The sequence below is a fragment of the Trachinotus anak genome, unplaced genomic scaffold, assembly GCF_046630095.1.
Source record: "Trachinotus anak isolate AG129_WGS33_773 ecotype Australia unplaced genomic scaffold, CSIRO_AGI_Tana_v1 ptg000004l, whole genome shotgun sequence".
NCBI classification, from domain to species: Eukaryota; Metazoa; Chordata; class Actinopteri; order Carangiformes; family Carangidae; genus Trachinotus; species Trachinotus anak.
This window is the reverse complement of record NW_027273855.1, coordinates 2,611,033-2,636,202: the sequence shown is the minus strand read 5'-3', so window position 1 is coordinate 2,636,202 and position 25,170 is coordinate 2,611,033. Positions and strand designations below refer to the sequence as shown.

The 25,170-nt window shown below is 39.1% G+C and overlaps 1 protein-coding gene across 4 annotated transcripts in view; it reads left to right on the top strand.

Moving 5' to 3' along the window:
- The window catches only part of celsr3 (cadherin, EGF LAG seven-pass G-type receptor 3), a 110,605-nt gene that overhangs the window by 52,757 nt on the left and 32,678 nt on the right, over positions 1 to 25,170 (top strand). For all 4 annotated transcript variants that reach the window (XR_011690731.1, XM_071475234.1, XM_071475235.1 and 1 more), the window contains 12 exons: positions 756 to 919; positions 1,543 to 1,668; positions 2,904 to 3,073; positions 3,907 to 4,092; positions 5,697 to 5,807; positions 5,997 to 6,165; positions 15,470 to 15,611; positions 17,720 to 17,840; positions 19,357 to 19,540; positions 20,584 to 20,685; positions 20,814 to 20,908; positions 21,098 to 21,307. Coding sequence is in view for 3 of the 4 variants with exons in the window: in XM_071475234.1 (XP_071331335.1) it covers positions 756 to 919; positions 1,543 to 1,668; positions 2,904 to 3,073; positions 3,907 to 4,092; positions 5,697 to 5,807; positions 5,997 to 6,165; positions 15,470 to 15,611; positions 17,720 to 17,840; positions 19,357 to 19,540; positions 20,584 to 20,685; positions 20,814 to 20,908; positions 21,098 to 21,307 (1,780 nt within the window). In the remaining variant the exon portion in view is untranslated. The remainder of the gene's footprint in view (positions 1 to 755; positions 920 to 1,542; positions 1,669 to 2,903; positions 3,074 to 3,906; positions 4,093 to 5,696; positions 5,808 to 5,996; positions 6,166 to 15,469; positions 15,612 to 17,719; positions 17,841 to 19,356; positions 19,541 to 20,583; positions 20,686 to 20,813; positions 20,909 to 21,097; positions 21,308 to 25,170) is intronic.

The window sequence follows — 25,170 nt, the reverse complement described above, 5'->3', positions numbered from 1 at the left end:
CTCACAATGATACCACAACTGTTTCTGTCTTTGTTTTTTCTCGCTCATGCAGTCCCATAGCTGTTATTTTCTGTCTCCTACATCTTTTTCCTTATATTACCCGTTTTTCCTTCTCTATACCCATCTTCCATCTGTCTTGTCATCCGCCTTTATGCTCACTCTCTCTTGATATTTGCTGTAACTCATACTTAATCTCTTGTTTGTTCATCTGCCTCCCTGGCTGCCTCCACATCTCCCCTTTTGTTGTTGCTTTTTTTTCTTCTTTTTATGTGTACGACTGCATTTGTTGACGTCCCCTAACATCTACCTCCTTTCACTGCTGGCTTCTCACTCTGCCTTGTCATCCACCTTTATTTCTTCTCCCCTGATAGTTGCTGTAACTCATATTTAATCTCTGTTTTCATCTGTGTCTCTGTCTGTCTCCTCTTCTTTCTCATCATTCAATTTCTCTTTTCTCCTGCTGTTTCTAATTTTACCCTCAACAACATCATCATCATCATCTCATCTCTCATCAACATCCACTATTATGCGCTGATTCTTGTTCCTTTTGACATTTACCTCTGATGACACATTTAATCTCTGGGTTTGTTTAATCCCTTTGCCTCTCTCATACCCTCTTTTCGTGTTTTTACTTTCCTCTCTTCCTTCATCTCTCTCCTCCCTCCTCCTCTCCATCACTGAGGGATAATCCTCCACTCCTTCCTTATTCCTTTCTCCTTTCCATCGTATTTACTCTTGTTCTCCTTCTCTCTCAGGTCTCTGGACCTGACTGGTCCATTGTTTCTGGGTGGAGTCCCCAACGTACCAGACAACTTCCCGTTTGGCACCAGGGAGTTTATCGGCTGTATGAAGGAGCTGCACATTGACAACAAGCCGCTGGACTTGGCAGGATTTATCGCTAACAATGGAACACTTCCTGGTCAGCACTGCTCTCCAAAAAACATGAATTATTCAATAAACAGATAATGTAATTAATTGAAGCATCTCTGTAGGTATTGTGTCCTGTAAACCATTTATTAACTGTTCCCAAGGGCTATAGTAAACATAAAAATATTGGAGTGAATTATTTAATTTTGCTTCAGGTAAATAGACCTGAAATTTGATTTTCACTGATGACTGGGCACTTTTATGACCATGTTATCAAATTAAAGGATATACCTAAAATATTCATGTGTTTTTAAAATAAGAGTCAGTGTCCTTTCTTTGTTCATTTTTGTTATACACTCATGAACCCATTTGATATAATATATTATTATTATATCAAATGGGTATATATTATATATTATTTCAAATTAAAATACTATAAAAGAAAAGGGAACAACTGACAATTGTCACAAAGTGCTTAAGGCATGGGTGGCAGTTAAAGATGAATTAAGACCATTGTTAACTAAAGACCATACTGATGACACTAAGTGTTTTAGTGTCGTTACTTCCAGCTATTCACTGCATTTTGTTCAATTTTATGCTTTTGTCGCACATATGGTGATACATGATGATAATGATGCTGACGATGATTTACCCTCTCTCTGTTGCTTCTTATAGGCTGCAGTGCCAAGCTGCCCTTCTGTAAGTCCAACCCCTGTCAGAATGGAGGAACCTGCAGGGTGAGCTGGGAGACTTTCTCCTGTGACTGTCCCCTCGGGTACGGAGGGAAGGACTGCAGCCACGGTGAGTTTGTTTTCATCCTCTGGTCCTACAGTTCATGTTTTAACCACTGGCAGCCTTTAACAGTGTCTCATCCATTGTGCTGCTTTGGTATAATTATCAATAAAAAGTGAGACCATGGCTGAGATAATGGGCAGTTTCTGTCTCATGCCGCTGGTGATCAGAGTGGTCATGTTTTTAAAAATGCAGCCTCAGCGACCTTTATTTGTTGGCAGTAATTATACATCTAATTAATTAGTGAATAATTTAAAATGCTCCAGGTAACACCTTAGACTAGAAAAATTACAGAAATAAGATGAAGCTCTTTTAATGAACTCATACATCAGTGGTACAGATTCAGAAATATGCCAGTCATTCAGGTTTTTACCCGTGGTCCAGTCCTCCCTATTTTGTGCATAACCACCAGTCGTAGGCTTTTAGAGTACGTGAGTGAAATTAATGCAAAAGCAGAATGGATGTTCATTGATAGATAGCTGCGCGAGTGAGTGTTGACCTTTTTTAAGGTATTGACTGAAAAAAAAAAGGGAAAATAGATTATTCCCTTCAGTTCAGAATATTTACAGGAAACCACGGCTCAACACATTGAGATGAATAGTGTCGTGAGGAGTTACTACATGTAGCATGTGAGCTAGTTCCTACACACTGGATATCTGTTTCCTGTATATAATTGGACCTAGAGAAACCCTGAGTGATTCCCCACTCATAAGCTGACACTCTGCATCCCAGGTGGATACAAGATGACAGTTTTACTCGTTTATATTTACTGACATGTCTTGATTGCGAGCACAGATGTTCAAACCTTGGGGGAAATCATGAAGCAAAATTTGCTTTCGGTTGTGGTTTTGTGATGTAAAATGTTCACAAGTTATGAGACTTTTTTGTGCTTGTGTGCCTGTCAATATAACACTACAATATTCTTATCAGGGTAGAGAGTCAGTCCTATAAAAACAGTATGTGTTCTACAGCTGCCATGTCCATCCTTATTAATAATTATTAGATTTTTATAATAATTAGTTCATAGTTTTTTACCTGGTTACTTTTTAGTCTTTTTACAAGCTTGACAACATTTTCAGGACAAAAACACAAATATACTATATGTAAAGCAAATTTGATGAACATGTCATCTTTATTCCCAAAATTAACATTTCCCCAAATCACATCAGAGCCTGATAAATCACAGTGATATTTGGGATATTTCGGCCTCTACTTTTTATTCACACTCTCACCTTCCACCTCAGTGATGCCACACCCCCACCGCTTCCTGGGTAACAGCGCTCTCTGGTGGGACCTGAAGAATGACGTGACCATCTCCACGCCCTGGTACCTGGGCCTGGTGTTCAGAACCAGAGCACGAGAGGGGACACTGCTGCAGGCTCAGGCTGGGCAGTACACCAGCCTGCTATTCCAGGTGTGGACACGCACAGACACAGACACACATTTATTGTGATAGATTTGTAAATAAACAAATGAGACCATGGCTGAGATAATTATGGACTTATCACCCCAGGGACCTCTGAAAACAAGGCCACATTTCCCATAAACCTGTTGATTCCTGTTGTTGCCAGGTTGTTGCCAGTGCCTCCCTCCCTCTCCAGCTGATGATTTCTTTTTGGCTCCGCTGAAGATAATGAACAAAGCAATGTTTGTTTTTCCTTGTACTTGCCTTTCACCATTGCCAGCTCTGAAGGCTTTAGCTCCACTTATGCTAGAACATAGATGGAAACACCTTCTTCCTCTTTTTGTAGCGTAAACCAATTATCATTGTGCTTTAATTTAACGCTGCACATTCTAAGCCAAATCTCATCAAGTGGCACATGATAGAAAATGATGCATTGGCTGCTAAATGTGTTAGCAGCGTCACGTTAATTATGGGAATTATGTGTCATGTGGCTCTTTTTAGTGTTTTGATACTGAATTATCAACCTCTATGCAAGACAAAAATCTCAAGTGCTGGTGTTTTCCTTGAAATTATGTATGTTTCAATTTCTAATGCTACATCCAAAGACAGCAGCCAAGCCAAGTGACTGCAGCCAAGACATTGGATTTCACACTCCCACACACACACACACACACACACACACACACACACACACACACACACACACACACACATACACACTGCTATCTACCAAGCAGGTTGATTTATTCCTTCAGTGTTTTCAGTTCCTTCCTCTCTTTTTCTCTGTCTTTCCTGGTGTCTTGCTGTGTGTGTACATGTTTGTGTCCCTCCATCTCTTTCAGGTGATAAATGGTCAGCTGGTGTTCTCAGTGACCCGCGGTGCAACCAGACCAGTGCGTTTGCGGTTGGATCAGGTTCAGGTGGCAGACGGGCGGTGGCACGACCTCCAGTTGGAGCTGCGAGACGTTCGCAGTGGCCGTGAGACGCGCTACGTTGCCACACTGCGGCTCGACTTTGGTCTCTATCAGGTAATAGATGTGAAACAAACCTTGAAGGGAAGGTTTTTAAGACAAACTTAATATTACGCAATAAGGACACAGTTTGTTAAGCAGACTAATACAGTGGAAATTTTAAGTGCAACTAATGTAACTCCTTAAAAAGTATTCAAATACTGGAAATGCAGTATTTCAATGCAAGTCTAATTTGTCCTGCAAACACAGATGTAAATGAATAACAAGGTTTTCATCATTTCTCTTTTACTGAATCAATAAGACTTAATTTCCCTCAACAGTTAATTTCCTGGTGTCCTTTTTTCCAACACTACTCATAATAGATTCACAACCTTAATCAACCGTGTTCATTTGGAAATAGTCCGTTTTTTTCTAGCTCTAATTCTCAGATTTGATTTGATTTGATTTGGCTGTTTGAAATCTGCTTACACTCTGATGGATGACTTATTCAGTCTAATAAGTAGAAAGCTCTAATTAGAATTGTAGAACAATTAATATGAATTTAAGCAAGACATCCTTTTTAATATCCTGCAATCTCAAATATCTCCATATACACATACATATACCTCACTTCCTGCTATGAGCAAGTAAGATGAAGGAGGACACTGCAAAAGATACTGATATTAGCAAATGATTTAATTATTAAATCATATTTTTGTCAGTAGTTATGAACTGCAGTGGTGTCATGATAACAGATTTTTCAAACTCTGTATTATTGTCATTTTTGGCTTTGTTTAAGCAAAACAGCTTAAACAGCTTGTTTTATTTTCATGTTGAGTTAAATTATCTGTCGGCAAGTTCTCTCTTTCATCTCTTTGTTGTAGTTTACTGGCCTATTCTGAAAGTTCATCAAGATTTTTTTTTTAAATATGAAATTATTAAACATCACAGCTGCCAGTTAAAGAGTAATTAGCTCTGAAATTGTTTGGAATGTGTGCAGCTATTTATTATCTCTAGATCTCACCCTTCATTTTAGTGTCTTCCTCTGCTGCTGAAATGGTGATAAATGGGCCTCAGTGATTTTGTTTTCATGGTCATTGTGAGCAAAGTTGCCTGTCTGCATGTTGTTGTTTTCTTTTGTTGAATGAAGTCATTTAGTGTACAGCATTTTTCACACTATCCCCCCTTCCCCTGCCCCCCCCTTCTCTTTCCACTGACAGCTATTATAATAACCTGACTACTCAGTGATGTGCTTGTCAATGAAAATATGGAAGAGTCATGACTTTGAGTTTACAAAAAAGGAATAATCAATACTATTTTCAGAGAAGCATTTTTATCTGTCAGTATAAAAGACTCTCTTGTAGTCTATATCATTTTAATGGTGGAAACTAATAAAAAAAATGAACCTCTCATTGCATGTTTTTGCACAATGACATTGAGGTAGATAATCTCCTCTTTCTTATAATGCATTTTTTTCAGACCTTACACTGGATATAATTATACTGTGTTGATATTTCCATATCAAATAAATGACCAAGTTCTACATGGTCAAATAATGGTATTCAAATGTGCTCTTTGTGTATCTTTGTCCAAGTATTGAGTTTGCATACAGCTATTAATAATAATAATAATCTTTACCCTTCCTGTCTCCATCTGCCCCCCCTCCTTTCTCTCCCCATTAGGGAACAGTGATAGTGGGAAATGAGATTCATGGTTTGAAGGTGAAACATCTGCATGTGGGAGGAGTGCTGGGCTCTGGAGAGGTTCAGAATGGGATAAGAGGATGCATACAGGTGAGGATGGTTGGATTGAATTTTTAATGTTTATTGATGCATGGGTGGAGGGAAGCTTGAAATGTTTTCACATAAGAGATGGAAATGTGCTGAGAAATGAATCTGGGACAGACAGATTTCAGAATGAATGAAGCTGTTAGTTTGTGTTTTTTAAAGCTATCTTTAACAAACCTCTCTGTCTCTCTGCAGGGTGTTCGATTGGGTGTACGGCCCGATGCCCCTCCCCTGCCCCGCCCATCAAAAGCTGTCAAAGTGGAGACTGGCTGCAATGTTGGCAACCCCTGCGTGTCATCTCCTTGCCCCACCCACAGCCGCTGTTCCGACCAATGGGAGCGGCACACCTGTGTCTGTGAACCTGGTAAGTGAACAGAGCAATGACATTGTTGAAGGTGCTGTCACTGAACTGAATATGACATCATGAGCCTCTCCGTTGTCCGGCCAGTTTCAAAGATGGGGACTGACTTCTTATTTAGGAGAAATTGTTTATATATAATATAATTTATGTGTGTGTGTATTCATTCAAATAGTTTCCTCATTTATTTAACTGTACAGAGAAATAATAAATGATACCAGTAACAGAGAAGGAGCGATGTTATTAACAAACTGGAGAATTAATCTCCAATGATTCTGATGATCAGTTAATGTTTTGGATCATTAATCTGATCTCTAAACACCCTGGTTCCATTTTCTAATTTGTGAGGATTTGCTATTTTTGTCTGTTTTTTTATTATTGTTGATTTAAAAATACTTGAACAGTTTGTGGGACAAAACAACTGTGGTGTGTCATTGTGTTTCCGGTTTGCCAATGAACACAAGTAACAGAGCCAGGAACGATTTTCCAATTCAGTCATACAAGTTAATTTGCATGTGTGCTAACCTCTGCGCCAGGAACATGGTCCTACTATTTTGCACTCTCTGGACATTGGATGTGACAGAAAATAGGTGTGACAATAGAAGGTGACAGAAGCCAGCTGACTTTGAGAGAGAGAAAAGGGGAATAATTATGATGTGGCCATTTCTACGTAGGTGTCTGCCAATGTTCTAACTGGGTTAAACAGATATTTGGGAACACATAATGAGTTCTCATCCACCTGAGACTGAGAGAAAGAGACTGACTGCAGGCTAACTTCCAAATCTCCTTAGTCAGGTGAATATAATGAGGCCGAGTTAATGTGGAGGAGAAAACCCTGATTAAAAGAGGAGGCTATGAGTGGAGATGTAGGGGAAAAGAGGGGAGAGGATGGAAAACATATAAGGCATTCAGAAAAGTGGAGAGAGAAGGAGAGGAGAAAGAGAATAATGGAAAGATGAAAAACCAGCAGAGGATGAACAGAGAGACTGGAAATATTAATAGTTAATGAAGAGAAAGAGGCGGCTGACAGAAATAGTGTAAAATAAACACCAAAAGTTTTGAGGCAAGAGGAAAGAAGAGAAGAAAGAGGGCGCGAGAAAGTCCAACCAAACAGCCTGAAAGCACTAGTGACACATTTGGGAATAGATCCACACACCACTGGCATATATGTACACAGAGACACACAAATCATGGAAGTGAGAGAAAATTAACATGACAGACGCACACACAACAGAGAAAGAAGTCTGAAAGTTGAGGAGAAGATGAAGAGTGATATTTGATATTTGTTTGGAGCTTTATTAGAAGCTACTGAGGCAACAGCTGCAGTTCAGTTGTGAGCAGAGATGATTAAAAGAGATTATTTATATCTATGATTAAAGGAGAGGTGAGACAAGAGATTGGATAGCGAATGTTTTAAGCGAGAAAGAACCACATGAAAGACAAAACCGAGAGAGAGCCAATCCACTTTTTCACATTAGTTTGTCAGGATATTGATCCTCTTTTCTCAGCATCAGTCATCTCACTTCTCTACATCTCAGCTGCCTTTTTATGAACTTGATCTGAAAACTACTTTCTTCATTGTCCTGTGAAACTCATTTCCTCCTCATAAAGTGCAGCATAATTAGAGTTGTTCTGATACCCATACTAGTATCGAAAAGTCTGATATTGCCTATAATACTTTATCAGGTATCTATTTTTTTAATGCATTGGCATCGGTACTCAGCGTCTGCAGATACACAAGTTCAGGTATCGGAATTGGTATTGGGAACGAAAAAATGGAATTAGAAATTATCCAAACAAAACGTATTTTTGTAAACATTTGATTTTCATTTCATTCTATTGTTATATCTGCAGAAAACAATGGAGATAACAGTACATTATTATTATTATTATTATTACAAATTGCTACAAAAAATGAAAAACCAAATGGGGCAGTGCAGCATTAAACTACATGGACCTTGCCTTAAGAACAATACAACAGAAACAAGAAAGGGATGAACCCTCTATTTTCTAATTGTTGCATGTTTTCTTTTCTGCTGTTGGCCACTGAAAACATGTATAGCTTAAAGGTGTTTCGTAGTTACATAGTCATACTTCTTTGTAATTTGTTTTTGCCCTTGTTTACTGAGGGCGTCATTGCTTGTGTCTCTTTGTCCCATACAGACATTTGTTGCTGAAATACACTTGTATTTTAAAAAAGGATACACCATTCTCTTTAAGTGTAGGGCAAGATTGACCAGCCACATTGCTGCCACAAAACACAGAAAAGAAAAATAGTTTTTGGTTCTATTTTTCAGCTGCAAACTGCATCAAAGCAATTCTGTAGGTAAGGCAAAGCTGCAAGCAAAGGGTGTTTTTATGCCTACAGACATAGGACAACAGTGGCCAGAGGCATTATGTTTTCAGGTTGTCTGTCTGTCTGTGTGAAACCGTTGTCATGAATATTTCAAGACCACCTTGAATTAATTTCTTCAAATTTTGCAGAAACACTCACTTGGACTCAAAGATGAACTAATTCAATTTGGGATATTGTGACTCCACAACCACATTTTTCATAAGAATTCATACGCTAAGTATGACAAAATTTCACACAAATGTCTAATACGATAAAATTATGACATTTTATTTCCAGAATGTCAAAAGTCAGCTTCACTGCCAATGTTTGGATTGTGCCCTCACTACCTTGACTTGTGTTTGTGTTTTACCTTGTGTGTAGATTCTGTATTCTGTTTTTGTTTGTACATTTTAATAACAGGCACAGTTTGATTTGAGGATGACACCTTTTGCAATGTTGTTGTGCTACCACAATGACAATAAAGTTCTTCTTGATCTTGATCTGTGGCATCATAATGTTCTGCAGAAACACTTCTGGCCGTTAGTGCTTTAACTCAGGAGCAGAAGGGAAGATTGTGACTATATTTCACGTTTTGTTGGATATGGAACTGGTGACACTAATCTTGGGTGCTCACCTTGGAAATGTGGTGATTGTATAGATCATTTGTGCTGCTGGGTTGAAGATGTAGTATGAAGCATAAATGAATATTGACAAACGTGCATGTAAACCCCAATTGGACAGGTTGGTGCGGGGTGGTAATTCTTGATTTTTAATTCAGTTGAGAGTCTGTGATTCACAGTATGTATTTGCTGTATTTGTTGTCTGAATGTCATGTCATGTAAACACATGAAAGGTACGATTACCTCTGCACTCAAACAAAATTTACTGCTTTCTAAATGCATCCTGCTCACGGCTTCGCTACCACAGTGTGTGCTCTCAGATCATACAAGAAAGTAAAAGGGAAGTTGTTGAAGAAAGAAAAGTTGGCAAAGGAGAGCATGAGATTAAAGCGGAGGCGGAAGGAGTGAAAGAGGAATCAGTTAGAGAGTGTGTGTGTTATGTGACGGATATAGTTTGTTAAAGTGGGAGAGCCTCAGGGCTGACAGTATGGGAGAGGAAGCAGAGAGGCACTGCTATCCCTGTAGCATCCTGCACCAGCCCGCAAGCTAATGCTAACACCTTGACTTATTAACATGGAGCACAGATTCAGAGAGAACACACACACACACACACACACACACACACACTTGCAAACACACACACACACACACAGCACATCAGCAAACTTAATGTGCATACTCTTATTTACTGTAAATACACACACTCAAGCTCTCATTATCATTATATTTCATCAGCACAATGAGCATTAAATACAATGAATGCTGCTTGGAGACAAATCAAACTTTAATAAACGCAGAGAGGAAAAAAAAGAGGAGAGAGGTGCACTCTGAATAATTCCCTTTCATGTGTGTGTTTGTGTGTGTTTTGGGCTAGTACTGAAACTAGCCTAATGGGTCTCTCCTGCAACTGACAGCACCTCGCCTCTGATTTGTGCTATACAGCATCCTTGAAAACACACACACACACACACACACACATACACACACTGTGAGACAAGGTTCTGCATGACAAAGCACAGAGACATCTGCTCTCTCATCTCCTCACTGTGTGTGTTTGTGCGCTTCTGAGGAAGTATACAATATGTTGTAAGACAGTGTGTGTTTGTGTGTGTGGTTTTGTGACAGTTGTTATGTGACAGTTGCTATGGGCTAATTCACTGCAGTGAAAATTTGAATTTAATATGATAAATTACAGCCATGTTGATTTATGTCTGCTTGAGTTCCCCGAGCTGTTTAAAAACCAACACGATCACATGCAGAAAACATGTTCAGTGTTTGGGAACCAGAGCTCTCATAACTGCTTTTCCTTCAGTAATGACTCATTTATCAGAGTTTGCTGTTTTAGTCAAGATTTAAAAAGTGATTGAAAACAACAAATACCAAATTGTCTGAAAGTGCATTATATGAGGTTGTTTATGGGCGTGGTGTGCAGCTGCAGTGTATTAAGGCACAGTCTGTCTGGGAGTTTCAATCTGTGTGTCCTGTGTTCCAGCCTACAGAAGATAACAAATCCTTAAAGGGATAGTTTGGGTTATTTGAAGTGGGGTTTTGTGAGATAGTCATACATAGTCAGTGTGTTACATGCAGTAGATCTGATCAGCAAGCTGCCAGTTAGGAGAGGCAGCAGGGAACGTGGTACACTAGCAGAGCGATGTGCTGGTGTGCACGGGGCCAGCAGAAAAAAAAGATGCCCTCTGAAACAATACTATATCCATTTAGATGTGTTTAGAATATTGTCAGCGCTTTATCTTTGCATCAAAACAGCATTTTCCTTTGGTTCTACATTTTTCTCAACTGCTGAACTACCATATTCCTACACATGAGTGTACTTAAGGCGTGCACTGCATTACGCTGCAGTCACAGGACAGTTGAGTGAGTTAGAAAAAGCTAAACTTCACTTTGTTTTGACAGGAAGATAAAATGTCACTTTTCAATTTTTTTTTACAAAATTTCCACCATTTAAGAAATGTATTAGTTATGTACAGAACAACAAAATAATTAGCCCACCCAAACTTTAGTAAACCAAAATATAGTACGGGTCTAAACCAAACCTACCCTCCCAAGAAGAACAACTGCATCAGTTGTTTCAGCAAGTCAACATGTGTTAGAGGGTCTGAACAAATAAGCAAAAAAATCTGTCTATTTGGACGCTGGCTGCATTTTCTTCACCAGCTGGTTGCTAATTCTTCTTCATTTTTCTGCCATTTGGTTCTGGGAAGGTATAACACAGTGGGTTTATTAGAGCAGCTGGAAATGTGGATGATGAAAGTGATAGGACAGAGCCATGCAGTAAATGTGCCCTAAATCCAAAACGATGAGGCAAAAGGCTACGAAGACCTGTAGAGCTGCAGAGTCCTTAGTGGCTCATCTTTGTGAACCACCACTTTCACAAAACACCCCATTTGGACTTTTTGTTCAGTGCAATCATTGTTTTCCCACCAACATATTTTTATTGGATATATTTGATATTCAAATCGTTCCACAGCCGGGAAGAGGACAGTTGGATACACAACAGATGAATGGATGGTTCAGTGAACAGATGACTCATCTGGCTTTTTCCTCATTGTGGTCCTAAGGAGGATTCGAATTGATGTTATGTTACAGTAAGACAAGAAACTGTGAGTCATCCTAGATGTGTGTACAGCTCAAGAGGCATAACTTTTCCCTGGACCCTGACTGTCAAAGACAGAAACACACGTACACACACTCAAGATTTACAGCTCTTTGTTCTCACAGCTTCTCTCCCTCTCTCCCGTATTGTTGTGACAAGGCCAGTGTCTTTATAAGTGTCTGAAAGCAGCCAAGGCCGTCGTCGCCTCTCTCTGTCAGTTGCCATGGTGAAAGTGTAAAGATGTATAGTGCTGATAGAAAATGATTTAGAGTGTGTGTGCGAGACCAAGTGAGAGAGCGAGTGCTGGCACCATCTGCATGTGTGTGTGATCCTACAGTCATACCTGTGTGTTTGTATATGAAAAGAGATTATGAAACAAATAATTGACTGGACAATACTGAATTCTGAACATGGGTTGTGATTAGAGAGAAAGGTAGATGAAATAAAAGTTTGGGCTTGTCTTTTTTGCAAATTACATTATGTATGGGTTTGTAGTTTCACCAAGAATGCGACAGAGCAAGAGTGATAAGAATAGGAGTCGCTGGAAAGCTTGTGTTTGTCTAAAGCTGCAGCCAAGGCCACAGGCTTGAAAGCACAGTGGTTTCAGTATTTTCTATAGATGAACACATGAGAGCAGACCTTACACATGTTTGTCAGGTTCAGAGGGAGGAATTCAGACCTCCGCTGCACACACACACTTCACTGACACTTCAGTATATAGAGACATTCTTCTATTCAGTGCTGTAAATTAAAAAGGTTGCCTGAAAGCAGAGGCTGTGCAGAGGTGATTGTATGTGAGGCAGAGATTTCTGTCAGTGGGAAAGTCAGAGTGATCAGTGTGACACTCTGGACAAAATGTGATATCTTGTTGCGGGGCATGTTTTCCGTTTGTCACTTGATATAATATTACAATGAGTATGTTGTCTCTGAGCAGTTGTGTGGCTTTTAATCAATAAGAAATCAATAAGAATTGTGCATGAATGACAGTGAAAACCCACATCTGTATTCCAAACACATGAGCTTTTCTGACACATGCTGATACGGTGAACATAAACCACACATTTTCACCTCTGAGTTGTCTCATTACATTGTTAAACAGGGGTTCAGACAATAGGACTCAAATGCAGTAGAATCAAAAACATTTACTTCAGAAATTGGGTCAAAAAATACAAGAAGTTACCACAAGAAATACACAAAGAGGAAATGGCTGGAATACTAGAAACAATGTACTGAGGCAAACTGGCTGAAGGAAGGGAGCACAGAGACTAAATACACAAGGAAGGAAAGTCAGCTGGCCACAGGTGAATCACATCGGGGCGGTGAAAGTAATCACACAGGCAGGAGACACATGAGGGCAGAAGGTGAACTTATCTGAAATGAGAAAGGAGGCGATTCCTTTCAAAACAAACACTTATGCTGTGAAACATTTCAACATCTACCTCATGGATCACCATGAAATTTAGTACAGATATTAATGTCCCACACAGGATGAATTATAATCACTCTGGTGATTCCTTAACTTTTCATCTAGTGCCATCATCAGGTGAAAATTTTAATTTGTCTAATACTTTAGTTTAACTAACTACTCATAAAACTAACAATTTTCTCATCAGCCTCAGTTGTACTTTGTATTTAGTGCTAATTAGGAAATGTTAAAATGGTAACATGCTAAACTACGATGGTGAACATAGTAAGTAGTAGTGTTCACGTCCTGTCACCAACATTTTCTTTGCATTTTCTGCGGTGATTTACCACATGCATTCAAACAGAAATACAAAAGTTTCATCTGTTCATCTAGTCATTCCTTTCGATCCATTGTGAATGTAGTTTTTTGGTATTTATTACTATTATTTGCACCTCAACATTAAAGTGGGGACCAATGGAGCAGCTTAGTCCTGTAATATTTTAATCTAGGTATTAATACAGGTCCCTTAAAGAGTAAATACAACAATTATGTTCTTTTGAAATGAAAAGCAGGTTTGGGTGAGAGGCCTTCTTTATTTGTGCTAAATACACCCCAAAGTGTGTGTGAAGCACTTTGCTTTAGTCATTAGATTAAAGAGGGGTATTATGTGCTGGCCTGTATTACCATATTAGAGGCTGGTGTGTTTGTGTGGAGTGTCTGGGGATTGTATTGAAGTGTATGATGGAGTCGTTCACCGTGCTGAACCGTCACACACTGAAGTGCATGGTGGGAATGTGTGTGGTGAACATTGCTGTGTTCTAGTAGTTTGATTAACAATTTTGAAGTGTGCTGTCTTTTATTTTACAAAGACAAATTTCTGTGCTGTTATGCTAAAGATGTGTTAAAAGCTTTTCTCCAATGACATCACGCTTTTCAAATCCGTTCATCTTTGGCTACACATGATTTTTTCCCCTTTTTCTCTCAGGGTTGTGCCTGCAACATAGTGCATCACTGCACTCACAATGCTGTACTAATTTACTCCTGAAAAATCACTATTATGGCTATTAAAGAGAGGAATTATCCAAAGTATGCTTAGACTGCAACTATTGACCATAAGGAGATATTTATGACATGAAAAAAACAAATTTTCCCTCTTTTGTTTTGAGATGAAATGCTTCGTTTTTCATGTTACAATTTAGCCTCTTTATGTGTGGTTCACTTTGCTAAGTGTAATGTTTCCTCAGCTTGTACTTGTTTGTTTTTGTGATAATTGAAATGAATTACAATGCTTTTGTAAAAATGTGTTTTCCTGAACAGTGGTGATATTTTACTTCAGAGGAAGTGTTGCTTTGTGTTTCAGTGGGTGACAGCATTGTAATGCACAATTGTGGCTTGTTTTCCAACGGTTCAGGGTGAGTCGGGAGTGCGTCGCTGGTGATAATTGCTGTTTGATATTTTAGATATGTACTTGTGAACTGACAGGTTATTATGTCTGGTGCATGGATGGGAAATAGAGCGGAGTTCTGCATATTTACATCTCAATAGCTGTTGTTCTCATTTAAGTATTTTACATGCAAGGGAAGGTCTTCACTGCCATTGTGACTCTTAACTTATGTGGACTGCCACAGTCTGTAAAGACAGGTAACAACCATCCCTGCCTACTTTCCCAACATTAATTCACTATATGTGTGTGTGTGTGTGTGTGTGTGTGTGTGTGTGTGTGTGTGTGTGTGTGTGAGAATGTGTGTATGTTTGCTGCGCACACTTGCATGCCATGTGATATCTTCCTCTACTCACACCACTGTACCTAAGTTAATTATTTTGCTTTTGCATTTTGTGACTGATACTGTGCATCATTATCGTCCCGACTCCCTCTCACATCAGCAGCTATGATATGTGAGTGGAGTGTAATGCTTTCACATTGGCTTGGAGCAGGAGAGAGCCATGGCACAGATTTTGTGTCTTCACCTTCACCTTCACCTGCAAGTTCAACCCGCACATCTCCATACACCAGTCCTCCTGTTTTGTTTTGTTTTGTTTTTTTCCCCCACAATTCACTTAATTGCAGTATGAAGATGTCACTCTGCTTTGATTGGAAAATACTGTACATTCCCAACAACTGTACACAAATCAGGTGGCATAATGTTTCTTCAACATGTATTTGATAAAGTAGATTAGTTCTTTATCAACATATTTTTTAGGACACAGGGTTGCATATTTGCTAAATGTGTTTGTATTTGACTTAAGGGATGGCAACAGCTGCACGAATGCAGTCAACCAACCAAAAGCACCTGAAGCATTGTGAAATTAATTCTTTACTCTCCAATTCTCTGTCCCAGGTTACTATGGGAAAGGCTGCACTGACGCCTGCCATCTGAATCCATGTGAAAATGAGGCTCAGTGCCACAGGAAGCCCAGCTCTTCCCATGGATACATCTGTGACTGTGGGGACAACCACTATGGGCAGTACTGCCAACACAGGTACACACACACACACACACACACACACATATGAATGTGACACAATTGACTCATTTGAACTACAGTGTAGCTTGTGAAATGCCAATATGGTGTAAAGCTCTTCGATGCTGCCTATAGCCCTGCTAAGCTTTGTGTGTGTGTGTCTTAGTAGCTTTAGTTCAGCTTTGTTGTCCCACATCTCCAGCGTTGCATGTAATCCACTGTGGGATGAGTGTAGACTTAATGTAACACACACTCTCTTTCTCTCTCTCTCTCTCTCTCTCTCTCTCTCTCTCGCTCACTTACTCACTCACACACACTCACACACACACACACACACACACACGCTCTCACTTAGGGCATCTGTGTGTGTTAAACTGTGTGAAGCGAGCGTAACTATGACCTGACCCCTGCTTCGGTCCTTCCTGCCCATGAAATCCACACAGCTTCACATTTATCTCATGATCTGTTCACTGTGTTCAGTGAGTGTGTGTCTCAGACGTTTGTCTTTGATCTACTTGGTGTGTGTGTTTTTCACAAGGACACACATCATTCACAGCTGATGAAATATATGTCTTTAAGTCTCATGTGTCTCCTCTCTCTCTCTTCTCATCACTAATTTACCCTCCTTCTTAAATTAATGCACAAAATTTACAAGTTTGACTCATTAAAAATCTTCTTTGGTAGGCTGTGCGATGGCGGACACTAACATCATCAACATATCCCCACAAGCTTTTGCTAAACTGCTACCTACTGACTCACAGTAATCACATAGTCTATCAATAGCAAGATGATAATATTGATAATGAATTAATTTGTGGCTACTAAAATGTCAGGATTTGCTGATTTTTTATCATTTTACATTTTTTTTCATTCCTGTTGAGATAAACTAAGCACTTTTAAAGCGTCAGTTTGTGGTTTGTATAATATATGTAGTATAACATTCCCATTAGTAAATAGGTTTGTGTTGCAGTGGCTGCAGCCCTGCTGCATTAAGGTGAATAGCATCTTGAAAATGAGAAAAAAATGGAAAAGTGAGAACCTTTATCAGCTCTGAAGCGAACATAATAAATAATTTTAAATGACTAGTTTGAACTAATTTCTCATTTAGGGCAGACTCCTAAAAGACATATTTACTCAGCCGGTGCAGCTACCTTTTAAGGCCCAGCCTCATTCCACTAGTTATGGTTAGACAAAGCATTTGCTTTCTACGCCCTTTAAGCAGCACAAGATGCCCAGCAGGGAGGTATGCTTTATTTGGAGAGGAGATTCGGGGATCATCATAAAAAGTGTCTGGAGAAATAGTCAATCCTAATATTCTATTAAGATCACTGATGACTGAATTCTCCTTCCTAAACACCCTATGAGGAGCAATAAAGCGATGCACACAAGACTCTGCATCAGCTGTGGGTAGCATTGATCTCCTCAGTGATCCATTAGACACTGAGAGCAGACAGAGAGCACATTAAGTGAAGTGAGATGTGAGTGAAGACAATGAAGGAGCTTAAGTGATGTGTCCAAGGATCCAGGGACATAAAATCTGGGGTGAATTTCTCAGGAGCGGAAATTCAGCAATTTTAGAAAACAGTCTAAACCCCACATCGATTACAAATGAATGAATAGCTACTTTAACAACTGTTAGTCTGAGGAGGAGCGCTTCTTTACGAGATTACTGTCCACTATGTGACTATTGATGATTTAATCCATTAAATATATGATTCCACAGGGAATATAATAAAAAGCTCTAAAGGTGTTTTATTGCATAAATGTAAATCTGAATATTCAGGATAATGGTTGTTGCTTTCTATGACTTGACATTTTACTGAAGTACATTTTCTTTTATCTCACATCCTCCCTCACCCCTCCTCTGTCTGGGTGTTTTCTGTCCACCTTTCAATATCAATAATTCTTCTCAGTTAGATCCCTTTCTTTCCTCCCTCCATCTCTGTTTTCTCACAGGCTGTCTCTCTCATCTGCTTTCATCTCTTTTTTCCCAACTCATTAGTCAGTTAGTCATTAGTTAGAAATCAGAGAGAAAGATAATTCCTTTGAAGAACAGATGAAGGTTTTTGACGAGCTCTGTTGCTTTCTCCATACTGATTCTGCTTGTTTATTTTGTTTGTGTGAAGGATTGATCACCAGTGCCCCAGGGGTTGGTGGGGGTCTCCGACCTGTGGACCGTGCCACTGTGACACCAATAAAGGCTTTGACCCCGACTGTAACAAGACCAGTGGACACTGTCACTGCAAGGTAAACAGAAAACACATAAACATGCACAGTACAGCTTTGAAGCAGCTGTGATGAGAGTGCTGCATCACTTAGAGAAGTATAAAACCATATTGTGGAGGTGGAGGTGGAGAGGTTGGTGTATCAATAAAGAGAGGATGTGATAAAGGCTAAAGCATTAGATTATTACCATGACAGTAGACGCAGCATCAGAGGCTGATCTGTCAGTGTTGTTGTGTCATTTGTTATATTGCAGAGCTGATGTAGCTGTTCAAAGCTCATGTGAATGGTTTAAGACCTGCTGGTATAATGATGATTTTTACACCACTGCATTAAACATCAATACTGTCAGGATTAGAAGGTCTTAGTGGTGTTACTCTATGGATCACTCTGGTTTCACTTTAACTCCAACGCACAATAATCATCTCAGTCTGATGGTCTGACAGGCTAATCCAGACACACAAGCTACAGCAACCATGATACAACAATCATTCCTTAATATTGATAGTCCTGCCTTGTGTGTGTGTGTGTGTGTGTGTGTATGCATACATGTTGTAGCCACCTTTAACCCTGTTTTATCCTGTCTTTAATCTGATCTTTTGACCCTAATCTTTAATCTCTGATACTGACCTCAGATCTGAACCTGACACATACACAACACACAGACACACTCACATATACATGTAGACGTGTAAAAACCAGGCACACACTTAAAATACACAAATGGGGGGATTGGGGACCCTCTCCCATCTGGTATTTTTACATTGGCACCAAGAGTCCAGAGGTTAGACATAGAGCTTTTTGATTGGACAGTCACTGAAAATGTAGGTGGAAAAAGTAAAACTGTCAATGTGCCCTTGTTCAAAATACATGATTTCTTTTCTGTGTGCTTGTTATTCTCACAATATAAAAAAGCTTTCATTTAGCCTACAGTACAGTACATACCACTCACAGCTCTGCAATAAGTATTACAGTTTACATCGTCAGCTGCCGTTTTCCAGAGTAAAATGGCAGCCGTTAGTCATCTCAAATGACCTGCAGTTCAAAAAAAATGTATTCCTGCAACTTGCAGCTTTCATAATGATCATAACAAAATTAACTGTGTGCTGTGATCAGCCCACATTTCACATTAACATTGTTGCTCCTCCAAGTGACAGCAGATTGCTTGTAAATTCAGCTTGTAAAATGGAACATAAAGCTGCTAGAGGCTGTCGGCGTGGACATAGATAATCTTTCATGTCTGGTAATGGCAGACTTCTCTACACCGTCATTCTCTCTTGTAGCACTGGTCCATGTATATTCTCATGCAAGTTAAGCAAACTAAATATTTCACTGTCCTCCTTCATGTGGCTCTTTTACACATTGTGCAGGGATTGTAGCTTTTGTATTTGTGTCTCTGTTACATTCGTGTCCTTTTTTGTGTTATTGTATAAATTCTGCTCAAATGCATGTGACGATGTAATCGCTGACACTATTCTTGGCGTCTGACCAAGTTTGACATTTGTCCCCACTTGTGTGTACTGTCTGCATGTGTAATCAGGAGTTTCACTATCGTCCACGGGGCTCTGACACCTGCCTGCCATGTGACTGCTACCCGGTTGGCTCCTTCTCGCGGTCATGTGACCCAGAAACCGGCCAGTGTCAGTGCAGGCCCGGTGTGATTGGTCGCCAGTGCAACGCATGTGACAACCCCTTCGCAGAGGTCACAAATTCAGGCTGTGAAGGTGAGAGCGACCAACTGATGTTACTCATTTGTTTTTCGTTCTCGAAACATTTATGGTTGTCTACACTTGGTTGAGGGGGAGGACTGTGAACTGGTGTTTGTTGGTTTATTTGAGTTTTTTCTTTGTTTCGGCCGTTTTTTATCAAACTTGTGTTTCAAAAATTATGTATCAAAAATTGTGTATCTCATCTTTGGATTTCAGAATTACTCAGGTTTACCCAATAGGGGTGTTCATCATTCGTTCATGAATTTGTCCTTGTGCTCGTCACCACGTCAGACACAACAGATGGGTTTTTAAAAAGGACATGGAGAAATGAAGCATCTCCCTGCTGCACTGTGTCCTTTCCAAAATTACAGTAACTTGCCCAGCGGGAGGTACTGAGATTGTGTGTTACAACAACATATTTGTTATTGACGGGGGAATAAATCATTTGTTGAAACTTATTTTACTTTGATCAATACCATCTTGCAGCTTCTTTGTGGTTCATTTACAGAAAGAATCAAAGACATTGACAAAAATGACCTGCTTTTCAACGATCATTTGCAAAGCTGAAGCTTTTAGTTTTATAAGAGATATAATTTCCAAGATGGATTTAAAACCAGTATTCACACAAAGTAAATTATCCACAGAGACAGACAGACATAAATGAAAATAATGAAGCACTACAGAGCTTCCACCACATTTATTCATCACTGTGTAATCTACTTATGTACTATTTCAGTTTCATCTTGTATTCTGTCTTTTAAAATGGTCGTGTTTCTCAAACTTGCACCCAATCCTGAAATAACAAAGAAACTCTAATTATGTTCATCTTCTATTTAACATCTTCCAAGTGATTCTGTCATGCTGTCCTTCTCCTCTGTGCAGCTTTGTCACTTTCTGGTTTTTTCTGCCTGTAATTACTTCCTTTAATTTGTTGCTGGTGTTTTCATTTTCTTCTCTATAAGTCAAAAAAAAAAACATTTCTACACTATCAGGGACTTTTTGTTATATTTTTTGATGGAAAATCTTTTTGATAAGGACAGTTTTCTCTCTCTCTGCAGTCATTTATGATGGTTGTCCAAAGACCATCACTCAGGGGATCTGGTGGCCTCGGACCAAGTTCAACCTGCCAGCTGCAGTGCCCTGCCCCAAAGGCTCTGTCGGTCTGTACACGGTCATTCACACTAACGTGACTGCATGAAACACAGACATGGACATTCTCACATACAACCTAAAGCCAGTTTTGAACTTCATGTCCTCATGAAAAGACATGTGTGATTTGCCCTTGCAGGTGCAGCCATCAGACACTGTGATGTAGAGAGAGGGTGGCTGGAGCCAGACCTTTACAACTGCACCTCCCCTCCATTTGTGGAGCTCAATTCTGCTGTGTGTAGAATAATCCCACTAACACAACTTCTTCTCACAACTTGTACCTGACCTGAAAAGTGTTGAATCCTGGTCAAATCTAAGATTTACCCATCAAAGTTAACACTCAAGTGCTTTCAGTTGTTTATGTCTATGACTGTTTTCTGGTCTTACTGACTTTTTCATGTTTTGTTGGTGTCATACATTTAGCTTGATTCCCTTGAGCGTAATGAGACAGAGCTGAACACCATCATGGAGAAGAAGCTCGCCCATCAGCTCCGTGATGTCACTGAGGCAACTGCCCGACTCTACGGTAATGACTTGCAGATCGCCGAACGACTGCTGTCCCGCCTCCTGACCTTTGAGACCCAACAGAGCGGCTTCGGTCTTACCGCTACTCAAGATGCACACTTCAATGAGGTAAAAAGAAGAACACAATTTTCCTTTTTACTTCTTTATAATTTTTACCAACAGAGTAAAACATTTGCATCTATATTTCAGTAGAAGGGTGAGAGCAGTGAGGAGTGGGGGCAGGTGTACAGCTAAAGCCTTCAGAGGCTCTTACAGTGGCATATGATGGAGATGTTTTTGCCATTAGCAACTGCTCTTTATTTGCTGTTATGATTCACCTTGATGCTCTAATCCAAGAAACTCCTTTGGGAAAAGCATGGACAACAGCATTCTCATTGCAATGGGAACGGGAAATATAATTTTTTAATTTTGAGAAACACAGGGCAAAAATAGCATCCAATTTTTTTCTGATTATTTTGTTAAGTTGTTAAGGTTAATTTGTAATTTTATACACACATTATAAGTGCATCAAATCTAATCTTATCTTAATGTGTCAGCTCTGCTTTGAACAGACTCAATTGGCATTGTCAGCCAATAAAGGTCAAATATATCGAACAGGCTGTTCAACATTTTTAGAATAGCAGATTAAGGAGAACTTTTTAATCACAATAAATATGTCAGAGTTTGAGTTTGAATACTTATTCCAAATAATTATGTCCTGTATTAATGATTAATATAAGATTTAACAATAATAATAATAAACTTTGTTTGTATAGCACCTTTCATACAAGAAATACAAGAAAGGAATTAGATGTGTATCACATGAAAATGCATAAAAAGAACATAAAAACATGTTAAAAACTACATAGAATGAAGTATTAATATAAATTTAGATGTTATAATAAAATGATAACATTGAAAAAATAAATTACATAAATACATATTTAAAATAAGTTAAAAGTTGATTACATGGAAAGCATAAAATCAGTAAGGTATCAAATTAAGTTCAAGTAAGTTCTCAATCTAAGTTATTGTAAGTTGAAAACCAGACTTCCTCTCTATGTTACTGCTGGTAGCCTCTACAGACCTACACAGAATCTTCCAGGAGACATAAAGTAGTTGGTGTCATTTAGAACAGCAGATATGATTGATATACTGTACCACTGTGAGGAACTAGATAGTACAAGAAAATGTATTTTCTCTGAAATGGGAGGTAATGTTGCTATGGCGATGGAGGGACCGTAGCTCATGAAACATTGCAGCATGTCATCTGCACATATTAACTGACAGTCTCATTTTACCTGATACATCAGCTTCGGCTGAGGACACAGGAGCTGACATGGGATCATTTTAGTATGTTGGTGTTTTGACATAAAGGCTCTAACAGACATCTCCATATCATTTTGCTGTAAATATGTATCTTATACATCACATTTGGCTGACAGGAAATGAGCTGTCCATATATCACAACGAAGAGGCTGAAGCTCGAAACTGAAAACCCCCAGTTATTTTTAACTACTCTGTCAATTTACTGGCTTGTATATCACTAATTGACAAATTGCTTGCTACTATGGAAACAGTGATATTAAACTGATACCCCTCATGCTGATACCACAAAGAAAATTTTAATATTAAATCTTAGTGAATTTCTTTAGGCCTACTATTGTGGCCTGTTTTTCAAACTACACAGTACACATCATTGTATTATTTATTATCAGCACCAGTAGTAATAGTAGGTTTTCAGCCACCTAATGACAGCTGTAGTAGCCACACCCTGCGCTGCTGAACCAGTCTTTGACAATGTCGCTATTGTACAGCCAAGGACTAGTTGCTATAGAAACTGAGTGGCTGTGATAGTAACCTCTGATAGACCTTTAAGACATGGAAACATATATTAAGATAAAATTGATATTTGAAAGAAAGAGTTTTAGATATTTAATCTCATTAATAATACATACACACATTTCTTATTACGCGACATTGTCTTCTAAGCTGTAGGCACAAGGCAGAGGAGTACATTTTTTACTCTGAGGTGAACAATAAAAAACAAGCACTCACATTTACATGAGTTAATACACACTTGTCGTACAGACTGAATTTACAGACAACACACCATTGCTGCAGTTAGGACACGCACAAAAGAAGAAGGATGCCAGCACACTGGAGTATGATGTGACTGATTAATGTCCGTCTTGTGTAAGTGTGCCTTTTACTGACTGACTGAATTACTAACAGCACCTGTGAGCGTCTGACTCATCAAATAAAAACTAGTTCATAACCAATATTAAATCAACATGAAAATTTTGTCAAAGAACTCAAAGCATTGCCTGATGTGCTTATGTGATCAGTTGCTATAGCAACACAGCAGTAGCATCCTACAATGAGTGATATGAAAACCTTTACCTGCCTGGCATTTTCACTTAACTACTTCATCTGACAGCAAGTCAGAGACATCAGGGTTTAACATTTATTTAGGTGGTTCACAGCAGCAGAAAGCAACTATATGTTTCCATAGTAGTGCCGTAATGATTTTTATTTTTGCAGTCTCCTAAACAAAAACATCAGCTCACCTGACTTGTAACCTCAAACTCAGGCTCTAAATCAATTGTGCTGCCTACATCTCATCATCTCGTGGTAATGCAGCAGCTCTGGAGCAGTAAAATGGAGCTGCAACAGCACATTCTTTTTCTCAACAATAAAAAATACATCGTATATCTGATAATACTTGACACTTCACCTTTAACAGCAGTTGTTAGGGCAGACGAACAGGTAGGCTGTAGAACTGCGTTACTATGGTAACCTAGTGGTGTTAACAGAGCCTTGCGGCTACAGACAAAATGAAGGAAGGCAGGGCGGAAAGATTTTTCCACATCAGGAATGTAGAGAGTTGAAAATCTTTCGTGTTCAAGCTGTTACCACTGTACCTCCAGATCTCACTGTATACACAGAAAAATGTACCTTATGTGTTTCAAAATGAGGGAGAGAACTTAAGATATCATACCTTCTCTAATAGTCACCAAAAACATGGCACAGTGCATTGCACAGTGGTCCTAACAAGTTGGTAATGTAATTGTTTCTCATCGTGGGATCTGTGCAGCATAAATGAAGGATGGGAAGAGAGAGAAATAGAGAAAATTTCAAAAATCTAATAGGACAACATGTTGCTGTTGAGTGACATATAATACATATAATCATATAATCTGTTTGTTGAACTGATCGGGCGAGAGTTATGCTCCAGCATGTCATCCGTGCAGCCTCTCGTTCAGCCTCTGTGTGCCCTACGCCTGCCTCTCTTTGCCTCTTGTAATCCTGTCATCTGTTCCCTGTTCAAAACTCTGATCTTTATTTTCTTTTGTAATGTCTGTTTTTTTTCTTTTCCATACGTGAACACGGGCCATATGAGCTCTTGCAGTGAATTAAGGGTCTGAATTCTTTTGTAAATAAGAGATTTCTGTTTTTGATTTTTACATTTGCAGGAATTTCTAAAAACGTGTTTTCACTTTTGTCATTATGGGTTATTGAGTTGTAGACTGACAGGGAAAAAATGGTAATTTTATCAATTTGAAATTAAATCCTGTCATTTATTAGCTGTAACGCATATCCTATCCTATCCTATATCATATCGCAAGGAAGCTGGAGCCGATGCCAGCTGATGAATGAATGAATGAATAAATGAATGATAAAATTAAATCTAAGACATAATTGTGTTCAGAAAGTTAAGGTGTATAAATACGCCAATAAATATTGGCTTATTTCCAACCTGAGTGAGAAATATGTGTTCCTGATTTTCTTAAACAAGACCACATGGTTAGAGGAAGCGATGAGTGGAACTCAGCATGTTCAGTGTGTATTTTAGTAACACAGCAAGCATACCTTCGTCAGGCTGAGACACTTCATTATATACCCAACATCTGCCCCAGTGTCTCCTGATTAGTAATCAACACATGAGACATCCTTATTGTTCATATTAGATCGCAGAGGTCAGTTACCAT